This window comes from Oenanthe melanoleuca, chromosome 23 (assembly GCF_029582105.1).
Source record: "Oenanthe melanoleuca isolate GR-GAL-2019-014 chromosome 23, OMel1.0, whole genome shotgun sequence".
Classification (NCBI taxonomy): Eukaryota; Metazoa; Chordata; class Aves; order Passeriformes; family Muscicapidae; genus Oenanthe; species Oenanthe melanoleuca.
Window position 1 is genome coordinate 5091036 of NC_079356.1, and position 11963 is coordinate 5102998.

The window sequence follows — 11963 nt, forward strand, 5'->3', positions numbered from 1 at the left end:
TCCTGTCCCACTTCATTGTCCATTCAGCTAAAAGTGTTGCTTTTGCATAGTTTGCAAAAAAACAATCTCAATCAAGTTCCTCATGGTCAAAGTATTTGTCCCAGTTTGGGCTTAATCTTGTCACCCGGAGGACTTTGTACACTAGGAAAGAAAATGAATAAGAACCTGGAAAATGGCTTATATGTTTAATCACATAATATCCAGCAAACACCTGTGTGGTTAGGTCAGTTCTCCTGAAACCTGCTGGAAGAATGTGCTGCCTGCAGGATCCTGTCTGGCCCAGCTCTGGCCAAGTCCTCAAGCCACAGTGAGAATGTTCCATTGAGGTTGGAAAAGCCCTCCCAGAACATGGACCTCACAGTCCAAACTGTGCCCACACCACACTTTGTCACCAGCCCAGAGCACTGAATGCCACATCCAGGTGACACTGGCAGGCATGGGGACTCCAAACCTCCCTGAGCAGCCCCTTCCAAAGCCTGACCACTTGTTCCACAAAGAAATTCCTGCTGATGTCCAACCTGAACCTCCCTTGGTGGGAGATTATCACAGAATCATGCAATATCCTGAGCTGGAAGGGACACCCCAAGGATCATCCAGTCCAACTCCTGGCACTGCACAGGACACCCCAACAATCCCAACCTGTGCTGGGAGCAAAGTCTGTGCACTTTATGTCCCAGCATTGAAGGGTGGCATCAGCAGGAGCTGTAGCTGATCCCTCAACTCCCATCAGAAGAGAAAAGTGATCCAGACTGTTCCTTCCAGCCTGAGGGTGTGGATTCCCCCAGGTGCCTCCCTACACTGTGTGTGTGTCCTCGCAGACGGTCTCAATCACAGAGGACTTGTGGGTGCTCTCGGCCTCTGGGCTCTCCTCAGTGACCTTCAGCTGCCTTCTGAAGTGGGAGAACATCCTCCTCAAGGAGGAGAACAGCTCCTTGCTCCTCAGGGCGTAAATGATGGGGTTGACCATGGAGTTGAGCAGGCAGAGGGTGCTGCAGAAGGCGAACACCTTGCGCAGGTGGTCGCTCAGCCTGGCGAAGATGCTGTAGATCATGAGCACGAGCACGGGGGACCAGCAGAGCATGAGCACAGCCAGCACCATCACCAGGGTCTTGGCCAGCATCACATCCATCCTCATCCTGGTGTTTTGCTTGCCTACCTGTGCCTGGTGTTTCTCCATGTAGGCCACGTGCTGGCGAGCCCTCCAGAGCACGTGGGCGTAGGCGTAGATGATGCAGCCCAGCAGCACCATGATGAAACACACCCAGCCTGACTGGTAATTGTCATCCACAAAGGGGAACAGCTCGGAGCAGACAGAATCCAGCACACAGCAATTCCAGCCCAGCAGGGGCAGGCAAGCAATGGTGGCACAGGTCACCCAGAGCACAGCCAGGGCTGTCCAGGCTCTTTTCCTGGTCATCAGCAGCTTGTATTCCGAGGGCCGGCTGATGGAGATGTAGCGGTCCAGGGCTGTGAGCAGCAGGCTGCTCAGGGAGGCAGAGAAGGATGTGTTCACCCCTCCCAGCTGCAGCAGGAACACCTCCTTGGAGAAACCAGCCTCGTTGAACACGTGGAAGTTCACAAAGCTGCAGACAAAGATGATGCTGGCCAGGATGTCAGCCAGGGCCAGACTGCCAATGAAGAGGTAGGAAGGCTTTTTCCTGATCCCAGGGGAAGAGAAAATCAGGTAAAGCACCAAGGAGTTCTCAAAAACACACATTGTCCCGAAGAGGCCACACAGGATGCCAATGCTAATCTTCTGTGTCCGTGTGCTGAGCACCATGAAGCACTCCATGGTGTTCCCACTGCACTTGGAGGTGTTTGCAGGTACCTTGCAAGTATCCATGGTGGTCACCCGGAGCTGGGGGCTCACAGAGAACCTTCTGCTTCCTTCTGCACTTCTTCAGATGCTCTGAAAAAGGTGGAGGTGAAGAGGACTTAACAAGCAATAAATTCAATCCAGACACTTCCCTCTCTTTAGAGGGAAGCAAGCAAAATGAAATCAGCCCAGAGAGCTGCCTTCAGGTCCACAGCCCAAACACTGGAGCCAACTTCCATGCTTTCCCAGCAGAGCTCCAGGCTCTGTCCCACTGCTGCTTTGCCTGAGACCCATTTCCCACAGCCCAGGACACCCTGGCTGTACCACCTTAGTCTCCCAGGCTGGTTCCTCACCACAAGAGGGAAGCAGCAATGCTGAGAATCCTAAGCCAGCTCTTACCACTCCTCCAGGATTCACTGCTCAGGGCCAGCAGCACTGGAAGGAATTGCTGATGGGGACACTGCCCTGGGCAGACAGGCCCTGCAGAACAGCCTGTCCCACTGCAGCTGCCCTGGGAGATGGCTTGGATGGAGAAGGATGGGAGGATTGCCCTGCCAGGGACTCAGTGCAGCTCATCTGGGAACACAAAGTGCACTCTGAAGGATTTACTCCTCACCAAAGCTGTTTGAACATAGAAAACAACAAGGCTGGGTTTATATTTGAGCTTGCCTGTTGCAGCTTTACAAAGCTCACTGCAGTTGTATCCCCCTCCATCTTCCATGTGACACAGTCAGAGTGATTAATAGATGTGATTAGAGAGTAATTAGAGATCGATGTTAGAGTACAGGTTGGACATACAAATGGGGACATGCAGGACTGAGACCACCTGAGCCTAAGAACCCCTGTCCATACCTAGAATTTGGTTAATTTTATCAATACTTTTAGCATCAGCAGAGGTGTGATGGAGGGAAACGCCTGATTTTACAGAGGGCAGATGTTGAGCTACTCAGTGAATTCTGCAGCAAGAGTTGGGTTTTTCTCTGCAGGTCAACGCATTTAATCCCCTTCATCTTCATAACTTGTCCTTCAGGTGTTATTTTCTCCCCTTCTTTCTGTGGATTGCATTGGTGTTTAAACCAAGCTGTGCTGCTTTGGATTTCAGAGAACAAGGTTATCCTGGACTGGGTTAGAGAGCAAGAGGCAGCTGTGGGATACCCCAAACCTGCCTGAATTACAGCAAAACACTGTACCCAAGCCCATGGAACAGGACCCTCCTTCCCAAAACCTTCCAGGATGCCTCGACCAGGCAATGGGATCATGAGTTCCCTCTGCTGGAGAGAAGAGCATGGAGCTGACAGTTCCCTTTCCCACAGAACAAACAAGCCACTGCCTCTCCCTGCCCTGGGCTCTCTTGTGAAAGAGGAAATGTCCCAAACACGCAGGCAGGGCCAGGATGTGACAGCCACAGGGCAGGGGCAGGGCTGCAGGGCTGTGGGTTCCAACTCCATCTGTAGTTCCTCTGCCTGCTGTGTGAAATTCAGCTGCTGGTGGAGGTGACAAGAGCCAGCACTGCCCAACAGACCTCTGTCCGTGACATCTCAGCAGTGACACGAGTTTTATAACTGGGACTTCCTTCCCCACTGATTTCCCCCGACACTCATCACTCTTCCTGTGTTTCAGGAGTTGCAAAATACAGCCAGTGACTTGAGAGGCTGCCCAGGAGGTGACAGAGAAGAGCTCCAGCCCCACATTTGACTCCTGAGCCTGCCAGTGCTGGGATATCAGTGACTGCAGGGAGTTCAGTGCATGCTACAGGCAGAGCAGGGCAATCCTGATTGGGATTTCTTGGCATTGCAGCCTGGAGGAGTCCTGGATTTGGGGCTGATGTGCTGAGTGTTGCAACAAGCTGCCCTCTTACATCAGGCTCCTGCATGGGGTAACAACACAGGAGCAGGACGTTGCCCTCAGATCTCAGAGCTCTTGTTTCCTGCAACCCTTCACAGGAACACCACACAGGCAGCAGGAATTACCAACTGCTGTTATTAAATCTGACAACATCCCTCCCTCTGGAGAGAGATGGATTTAGCAGACAGATGGACTTTTCATACAGCAGAGCTCACCAGGGACCACTGGAACAGCAACTGCCTCGAGCCTCCAAACCTCCCCAGCCAAACCCCAGCATCCAAACCAAGACATCTCTTTATTAAGCAGCCTCAGCATCACCTTGGCATCCATTACCTGCAGCCAGCATTCCCAGGACCATTGTAAATCCTCAAACCTGCAGTTGTGCAATATCCAGCTAACATCCTTAGGAGCCTGGAAAGCACTGAACACCAGGCAAGGGAGTGAAGGCAGCAAAATTCCATCCCTGATGTTGTGCTGCTTGGGGAGAGAATCTGCTTATAATGTTAAAATAACTCCTCTGCTGCCTGTCCTGGCCCAGCTCTCTCCACTAAGTTGAAAAAACCTCAGGTTCAAAGTCCTGTGCTGGGCTCACAGCAATTAGCCAGCCTCAATCTTCCTCTCCCACATCTGTTCTGTCTCAGGCTGAATGCAAGGACAGATCTCTTGGCTGCCCCAGACCCTCCTTGCAGCTCCTGAGTCCCTGAGGGAAAGCACAGGGCTTTGCTCCAGCAAAAGGTCTCTTCTGCATGAGCATGAAAACACAGGCAGTGCCAAGAGCTCCTCTGCTTGCACTGCCTTTCCTTCTTTTTTTTTTTTTTTTTACTTTTTTGGCCACAAAGCTGCTTTTTCCTGCCCAAGGGACATTTTCCTCATGTCAGATGAGCCCCTGGATTTGTTTATCCATGGCCTCTGCCCCATGCCTGGCTTAGCTCCTGGGAAAAGTGCCAGCCCATATCTGGTTCCTGGGGGAGAACTGACCTGCAGCATCCTCCATGGGGCAAATCCCACTTCCAGGGTGGAAACCCCCCTTTCCAAGAGCAGCATCTCCACCTCCCTGGGAATTCCAGCCCCAGGCATGGCTGTGCATCTCCCCATACCCAGCCTGGCAACCCCCATGGGCTGGCAGCTCAGCTCAACAAGAAAGAGCCAAGTGGCTTCTGGCCCTCCTTTAGATCCAGGAGCTGTGGCACAGAGGGACTGGTTCCCTGGAAGTGCAGCAGCTGAGCTGAGATCCCCTGGGCTGCTGCACAGAATTAACTCTGATCACAGCACAGCATCTCCTGCCAGCAGGAAGGCCCAGGGTAGGGAATATTTTGCCAAAATAATGTGTCCTTGCAATAGAGAACCTCCCCAGTAACAAGAACAGAGCTTCAGGAAACAACACAGTGAATGAACGAGGAGTGAATTATTAGGAACAGAACCCAGATAAGATACTTGGGAATGCAACATATTCCTGAAAAAGCCTCAATGACTGCAAAGTGCCCAGAGCAGCAGGGAAACCTCCCCTCCCATTAGATCTACTGTGAGCCCACTCACTCCAGCCTAATAACTCCGAGTGGCTTTGGGGGAAATTAAATTTACAAATGAGAAAGTCCTTTTCCTTCTCAGTGCCTGGCGCGATTGATTCCAGCTGGCGGCTGGCGCTGCCTCGCACGCAGCAGCACCATCCCTGCCTCACCTGGGATGGCTTCTGCATGCACAGAGCCATCACAGCATCCTGCTCATTAAAAACTTACCTACCAGTTGCTTAGATAATGTAAAATTAAATTTTCCTGCTGCAATCAGCCAGTGCATTGTGCCTGCAGCACTCTGAAAGCGCTGCTCTTGAATGTTTCATGTTCAGAATGTCTGAGAGTTTTGAGCTTTGCAATAAAATAAATGTCTTAAATGATCACCTACCATGAACAAGTGCGGTGATTTATGCAAAAATTGTCACTAATGCTTGCAAATTTCACTTGCTGAAGAAGCAAAGTATCTTTTGCTTTACCAACAGGTTATATGTGATTTCTTGGTTTAGTTGCAGAAGTTTTTCCATTATTTTGGAATTAGCTTAGATACTTCCAGGGATGGAGCCGCTCTGCAACCTGTGCCAGGATCTCCCCACCCTCACAGAGAAAATCTTCTTTGAACCCATTCCCCCTTGTCCTGTCACTCAGTTCCTGATGAACTGATCCAACATTAACAATTCCCAAAATCAGCTGTGAAGAGTTAACCCAAGCCTGGTATGAAGCACTTACCTTTCACCTTCTCCTTAAGAAAGAATCCATCCTAAAAACTAATTGCCCACCCTCTGTTACACATTGCCTTGCAGTTTATCTCGGATAGCTGATAGTTAATCCTGGGAATCTCCCCGTGCAGCAGTCTCCCCAGCCTGCAGCACCGAAGGCTCTCAGAGATGATGTGAAAAAAAAGAACCCAGGGCTGCAGGATGCTGTGGGTCAGCAAACACAAACCACTCACCTCCCCACGGATGCTCTGGGGCTTCCCATCCCTCCGGTTCTCAGGGCACTCGCTGCAGCTGTGGACAGCGCCTGCTTCCCTCTCCTCTCACGGCACTTCTGGTTTCATCTGGGTTCGTTGAACCATTCTGGTTTATTCCCCTGGGCTGGAAATCCATCAGTGTGAATCCTTCCTCTGCTTCCTTGCTCTCTGTCACATTCTTTCGGAGAATGTGTGTCGGGTTTTCTTTCCTTCCTCACTTCTCCTCTGGGTGTTGTGTTCTGCTGCCTGCTCGTGCCACAGCTACAACCACCCAAACCCTCAGGCTCGCTGAAATAACCCTCCCAGTCCCTCTCATTTCTCCATGTAACTGCAGAGTTTGAGGCAAGAGACAGTCAGGTTCTCCTCCTGATTTCTCTGGGAACATGGAAAAGTATGGGGAGGAAGCAAACTAGATGTGGGAAAATCTGCATGTACCTGGTTGTGTGCAGGTCTAAGGGCAAGCTCAGAAATCTGCAGCACAGACCTCACTTGTGTCCCTGAATTTCTCTGTACACAGAATCAGCTCATGCCAGAGGAATGAGGTGATTTTCTCCCTACACATGGAAGGGAAATGAGTTAAGGTCTCCAGTCACCAGTGCCTGTGGTCAGGAAGGACTGGGGGCTGCAGAGGCTGTGGTCACTGCTGTACCTGCTCTCATCCATCCTTCCTCCAGGATGTCCGGGGCTGGGCTGTGCTGGTGCCGCTGGAAACCAGGGACAGCTGCTGGTGACAGGGACGATATCACCGTGTCAGCCCCAAATCCCAAAGGAACTGGCCACATTGTGGGTGGATATAGACTGCACAGGCTGTACTGGGGAGCCTTGGAAGAGAAGGAAAGTAATCCTCAGCCCTTGGATGCACCTTACCCCACCCTGCCACCCCCAGAGCCACCCCACAGCCCCATCCCAGCACCAGCATCTCGATTGTCCAGCTGGGAATTCAACTTTCCCTCCTGCTGGGATCTCAGTTCCCTCATTCGGTGGAATCGCGAGCGGTCCCACCCCGTTCTCTCCTAACCCTGCTTTGCCTCCGGCCCCTTTGGCGCCGTTTGTGGCTCAGGGGTTCCGCAGCTGCCGCCGGGGCTCAGCAGTGCTCGGCTGCCCTCTCCAGGGAGAGCCGGACAGCGGCCGGGGAAAGCTTGAGAAAGAGGCAGAACGGGGAATCAGCGCTTCCTCCTGGGCCCCGGCTGGGAAAAGGGGGTTCCCTGGCTCTGCAGGGACCTGCCCGAGCCTTTCGGGGCTGGGTGGGTCTGGGACCCCCTTTCTGGAAACATCACGGGCTGCGGTGGAGATGAGGGGTTGTCAGCTGTGTCTCAAAAATAATTCTTCCATTCCTGTTCCCAGGAATTGAGAAATCTGCAAGAACAGGTACGAGACTGTAAAGAGCAGGTAAGAAACAGAAAGATTCTTTATACTGGGCCTGAGTTCCAGCAGCAGCACCCAGCCCCAAATTATTCCCTGCTCTGACATAGCTTCACATCCAGCAGCATTCTGTGAAATATGGACCCAAATTTCCTCTGTCTGCAGAGGGAACTGTTGTGTCACAGGAATCTGTTATAGGAAAGAAATCTTATTATTGCAGCATGGTTAGAAGCTTTCAATTTGACTCTGATTTGTAGCAAAAATTCTGCCAGACTAAAGGAAAACCAGTAGAGCTGATTCCTGTAATGTAAAGGCTTTTTGGTCAGATTGGACTTTTCCCCCTGGCATCAACTGCAGTTAATCCAGCCTGGAATAACCCTGCTTTGGGAACAGCCCCATACCAAGGGTGGAAAAAATGCAGTGCAGGCAGTGGTGGTTCTGTCACCAGAGCAGAGTGAAGAGCCCTGGGGCCGTGCTGGCACACAGAGCTTGTGATGGGACACTCAGACAGACAGCAGCCCCTGAGGAAGGGTGTCTGTGCTCTGTGGGAGAACAGGGATTTCATTCTCTTCCTCTGCCTGTTGTGTTTGCTGGGGCTGAATTTGAAAACTGGGTGGTGAAGATGGGGCAGAGGGTGGGGACACTGTTCAACTTGATAAGGTGTGACTCAGAGAGCCACGGTGAGTGACTCTGCTGCACTGTAGAGAAAATTCTCAGAAAAACCTCCCAGATTTCCTGCTGTGTCTAGCACAGCTCCTGATAGCAAACAGGGATGTCTGAGGGATTCTCCTGTGCCCTGGCCTGCTGCAGGAACACTTCTGCTGCTCCTGTGGAGGGAGGAGGGTCAGGTAAAAATGTTTTCCCTGCTGCTAGGGCTTGAACCAGGCATATTGATTTAAATGGGCTGAAGGTTCCTGCAGTGTTCTGTGACTCAGAGGCGGTGTGCGTTCACACGGGGAGCTGTCGAGGCAGAAAACAGGGTGTGACTCTGAGTCGTGCCTGGATGTGTTTGTTTTCCAGAGTGGGGCTGTCAGCTGCGACAAAGCTGCTTCAGCACAAGCCCTTTAAAGCCCCCAGGCTCAGGTTTGGATAACTGATCTGTCGGTGTCCGGGGTGGTTTGGCTGCTGGTGCTGTTTGCTGGGTGCTGTGCACACCCACACACACCAGTGCACAATGCAGAGGTGGATGTGAGCTCACACTCTCCAGCTCCAGCCCTGCAGAGGAGAGAACTTGTGTTCTGGAGCTGATGTAACTAAATTGGACACCAATTTAATTAATGTCCAAAGCTTATATCAATATATTTATAAGGAGATTTAAGCAATTAAAGTGTGTAGTTTTACCACATTGTTTGGCTTCTTGAGACTCTTCTCTATTTACCCTGCAGAGGTTCAAATGTCTGCTTAGCTCCTGCAGCTCACTGCTGTAAATATCCTGAGCTTTATTTGATGAACACAGGTCCTCTGCCAGGCAGAATAAAGAATATTCTAAACATTACTGTATACCCAGTGCTTTCATGCAGATTTGAAAGAAAACACAATCTCGCACGTTTCCCTCATGAGGAAACTTAGATTAACAATCTGGTTAATGTTTGGCTCAGGTGGAAACATCCAACGAGTTTCAAGTGTGTCATGGGGCTCTTGGAGCCACAAAAAGTAAACATCTTGGGTTTACTGAAAGTCACCCACTGCCGGAAACTCGTCACTGTGAAATAAAACTGGGGCAATGGTTCAGTGTTGATTTAACAAATGAGTCATCCGTGCTGCAGATTTCCTGCAGCATCCACGCTGAGCAGCTCCACTGAAACACTCAGGCAGAGCACATGTGTGGAGAGATCCATCTCAGCCACAGCTGGAAGCATCTTAATTTGGGGCTAATGAAGCTCTGGAGGCTTTGTCTTCGCTGGGACTTGCTGGTTGTGGCAGTGCCAGCACAGATGGAGCTGCTTCCCGGGGCTGGATTAATGTTTGCTGTGAGAGGGAGTAAAAAATAAAGGTGGCTGAGGAAATCCTTGAGGTGCTGTCACCATGGTGGGGAGCTGAGGAGGGTTTGGGTAACACAGCTCCCTGGGAACATGAGGGATTTATTGCAGTCATCTTTGGAGTGCCTGGAGGAAGTGGAATAATCCAGACAGAGCAGACACTTGCACAATGGAGGTTGTGGAGCTGAGGTCACCGAGTGTGTGTCACCACGTGGCACAGCAGGGTGGCTGTGGAAGCACTGTGCTGTTCCAGCACTGCTCGGGGTCTGCCTCTGGAACTGGGTCTGTAGCACCTGGAGGGCTGCAGGACATGAAGGGTGGGCACAGCATGATCCTGGAGGCAGCTAAAATATCCCAGCCTGCCCATGAGTAACTGAGGTCGATGTAGTGTCACAGGCTTCGGAGTCACAAATGTTAAACTGAGACCTTTGAAAAGGAAAGGGGGTTAAAAAACATGATCTGAAGGAGTGAAGTAGCTCCTGTTGAAGAAATCTCGGGTGGTGATGATAAAGAATTGAGACAGAACACTGGGATTCAGTCTGTGCTGTTGAGTGTTTCTGTCAGTGCTGTGGTTACCCCAGCCCTGGGAAAATCTCCTTTCCTCCCACTGCAAGAGAGGAAACCAGCCCAGGGCTCCAACAGCTGAAGAGTGAAACACAGAACTTTGCAAGCTGGACTTTGTGGTGTTTGGGGGTATTTGCCCCTTTGGTTTAAAAAATACCCTCGTGTTCCTGCTGGGCCTCCAAATGACTCAGTTTGTTTCAGTGGAACAGTTGCTGTACAAATACAGGAGCGGCTTATCACTGACATTTCCTGCTCCCCTAGGCTAAATGTGCCAGCCTGACCCCAAAATCAGCCCTGAAAGACAAGATGTTTCTTTAACTATCTCAAAGACAGTGAGGACAAACAGCCAGACCTTGTGACATCCTTGATCTGAATTGAAAAGTACATGCTGTTGTGCTCCCCAGAGGAGAGAACAGAACATTTGCAGCCTGCAAAATGCTGTTTCTTAATCCCACTGACATGTCCTGGCTTGAAAACATCCACACACTGGGGTAAGACTGTGTTTTAGCAGAAAAAAACACACTAGAGATAGAAACAAAGCAAAAATCTGCTGATGTGCATTATAGGAGTGTTGTTTATTACTGAGTGGAATTTCAAGGCTTACAGCAGATATTGTCTTCCATCTAAAGACAAAAAAAAAGCTGCTGTAAGGTCCTCAGCTGTAACACTGTGCCAAGAAATCCACAGCAAAGGGAGGAAAACATTAATTTCAGCTTGCTTTGTGCAAACATACAATAAAGAAAAGGAACAAAGGTCTGGGCTCGGGTATGTCAACACATCTTGTGTATTAAATACATGTTGGCTTTTTTAATAACTTCACGATGCACACAGACTTTATTTTAGACTCTGCCTTGTCCTGGGTTGGGTCACAGCCCTGTAACACCAGGTCAGTAAGAAAACAGTTTTGTTTCAGGGATAAAGCAGGAATCTGTAATTTTTCCCTTCTGTCACTAAAAATGCAGGGTAACTCAATCCAAGGTCTTTAATAAAACAAAAACCAAACTCTGAATGTTCATGTGTTGTTTTTAAGCACTGCCCTGACTTGGTGGGGCTGGAACTGAGCTCGTTCTTTTCCATTTTGTTTGAAACTTCCTTTTTTTGGCCTTTAATGTGGTGTAAAGTGCTAGACTGGCCTCTCAGTAGTGGGCAGAGAACACTCTCACATGTGCAAATTTCTTATGTATACCTAATTTTCATTCATCCAACACACGGTAAAGGCCAAATCTTGCGTGTTGTTTCTTTGAAATGAACCTTTGAGGCAAAATAAGAGAATGTGAATATGAACACAAACTGCAGCCAGGGCTCTGCATACCCATAGCGCTGCTTTAAACCTGGGGAAGCTTTTCACTGTATTTTGACCTGAAACATCCCTCTACGTCGTTTTCTATACTTTAAATTTAAACATTAAATAGTTTAACTAAATGCAGGAGCGGGGAACGGGCTCACCAAACCTCAGACCCTCCATTTGACATCGGGGATCGCTGGGGGAGCTGGATATTACTCTTTGTTCGCTGAATCCCTTCTCTCGACACCCCTCGCTCGCACAGCCGGGTGTTTTGTGCCTTTCTCTTTTTTTTTTGGTTAATTATTTCACCTCTTTGAAGCCCCCAGCGGCAGCTGGCGCGGGCGTTCCGAGCCGTTTTTGTTGTGCTAATGGACGGGCGGGGCGCGGCTGGCAGCGTGTCCGGGGGGCTGTGGAGAGGAGAGGGGCCGGGCCGGGCCGGGCGGGACAAAGAGCGGAGCCGCTCCCGCGCTGCCCTTCGTGAGGGGATTCAAATGGCGGCCCCGCCCGCCCGCGCGCCGCCGCCGCTCTGCCCCGCGCCCGCCCGGCAACAGGCGGGGCTTGGCTCCCATTGGCGGAGCCAGAGAGAGCTGCGCTCCCATTGGCTGCGGCCGCGCGGCCCCGCCGAGGGGGG

The 11963-nt window shown here is 50.8% G+C and overlaps 1 protein-coding gene across 4 annotated transcripts; it reads right to left on the minus strand.

The window, feature by feature from the left end:
* Positions 1-171: 171 nt before the first annotated feature.
* On the minus strand, positions 172-11933 carry CNR2 (cannabinoid receptor 2). 4 transcript variants are annotated; one of them, XM_056508987.1, is made up of 6 exons: positions 7056-11933; positions 6792-6963; positions 6578-6696; positions 6122-6266; positions 2216-2437; positions 172-1909 (listed from the first exon to the last, which is right to left on the minus strand). In XM_056508987.1, the coding sequence occupies exon 6, from the start codon at positions 1841-1843 to the stop codon at positions 794-796; it is 1050 nt and encodes a 349-aa protein (XP_056364962.1). In that variant the 5' UTR covers positions 1844-1909; positions 2216-2437; positions 6122-6266; positions 6578-6696; positions 6792-6963; positions 7056-11933; the 3' UTR covers positions 172-793. The 4 variants fall into 4 exon arrangements, with proteins under 4 accessions (XP_056364962.1, XP_056364961.1, XP_056364963.1 ...); XM_056508986.1 differs by lacking the exons at positions 2216-2437; positions 6578-6696; XM_056508988.1 differs by lacking the exons at positions 2216-2437; positions 6122-6266; positions 6578-6696; positions 6792-6963; positions 7056-11933 and adding an exon at positions 5899-6040.
* Between the last annotated feature and the right edge of the window lie 30 nt (positions 11934-11963).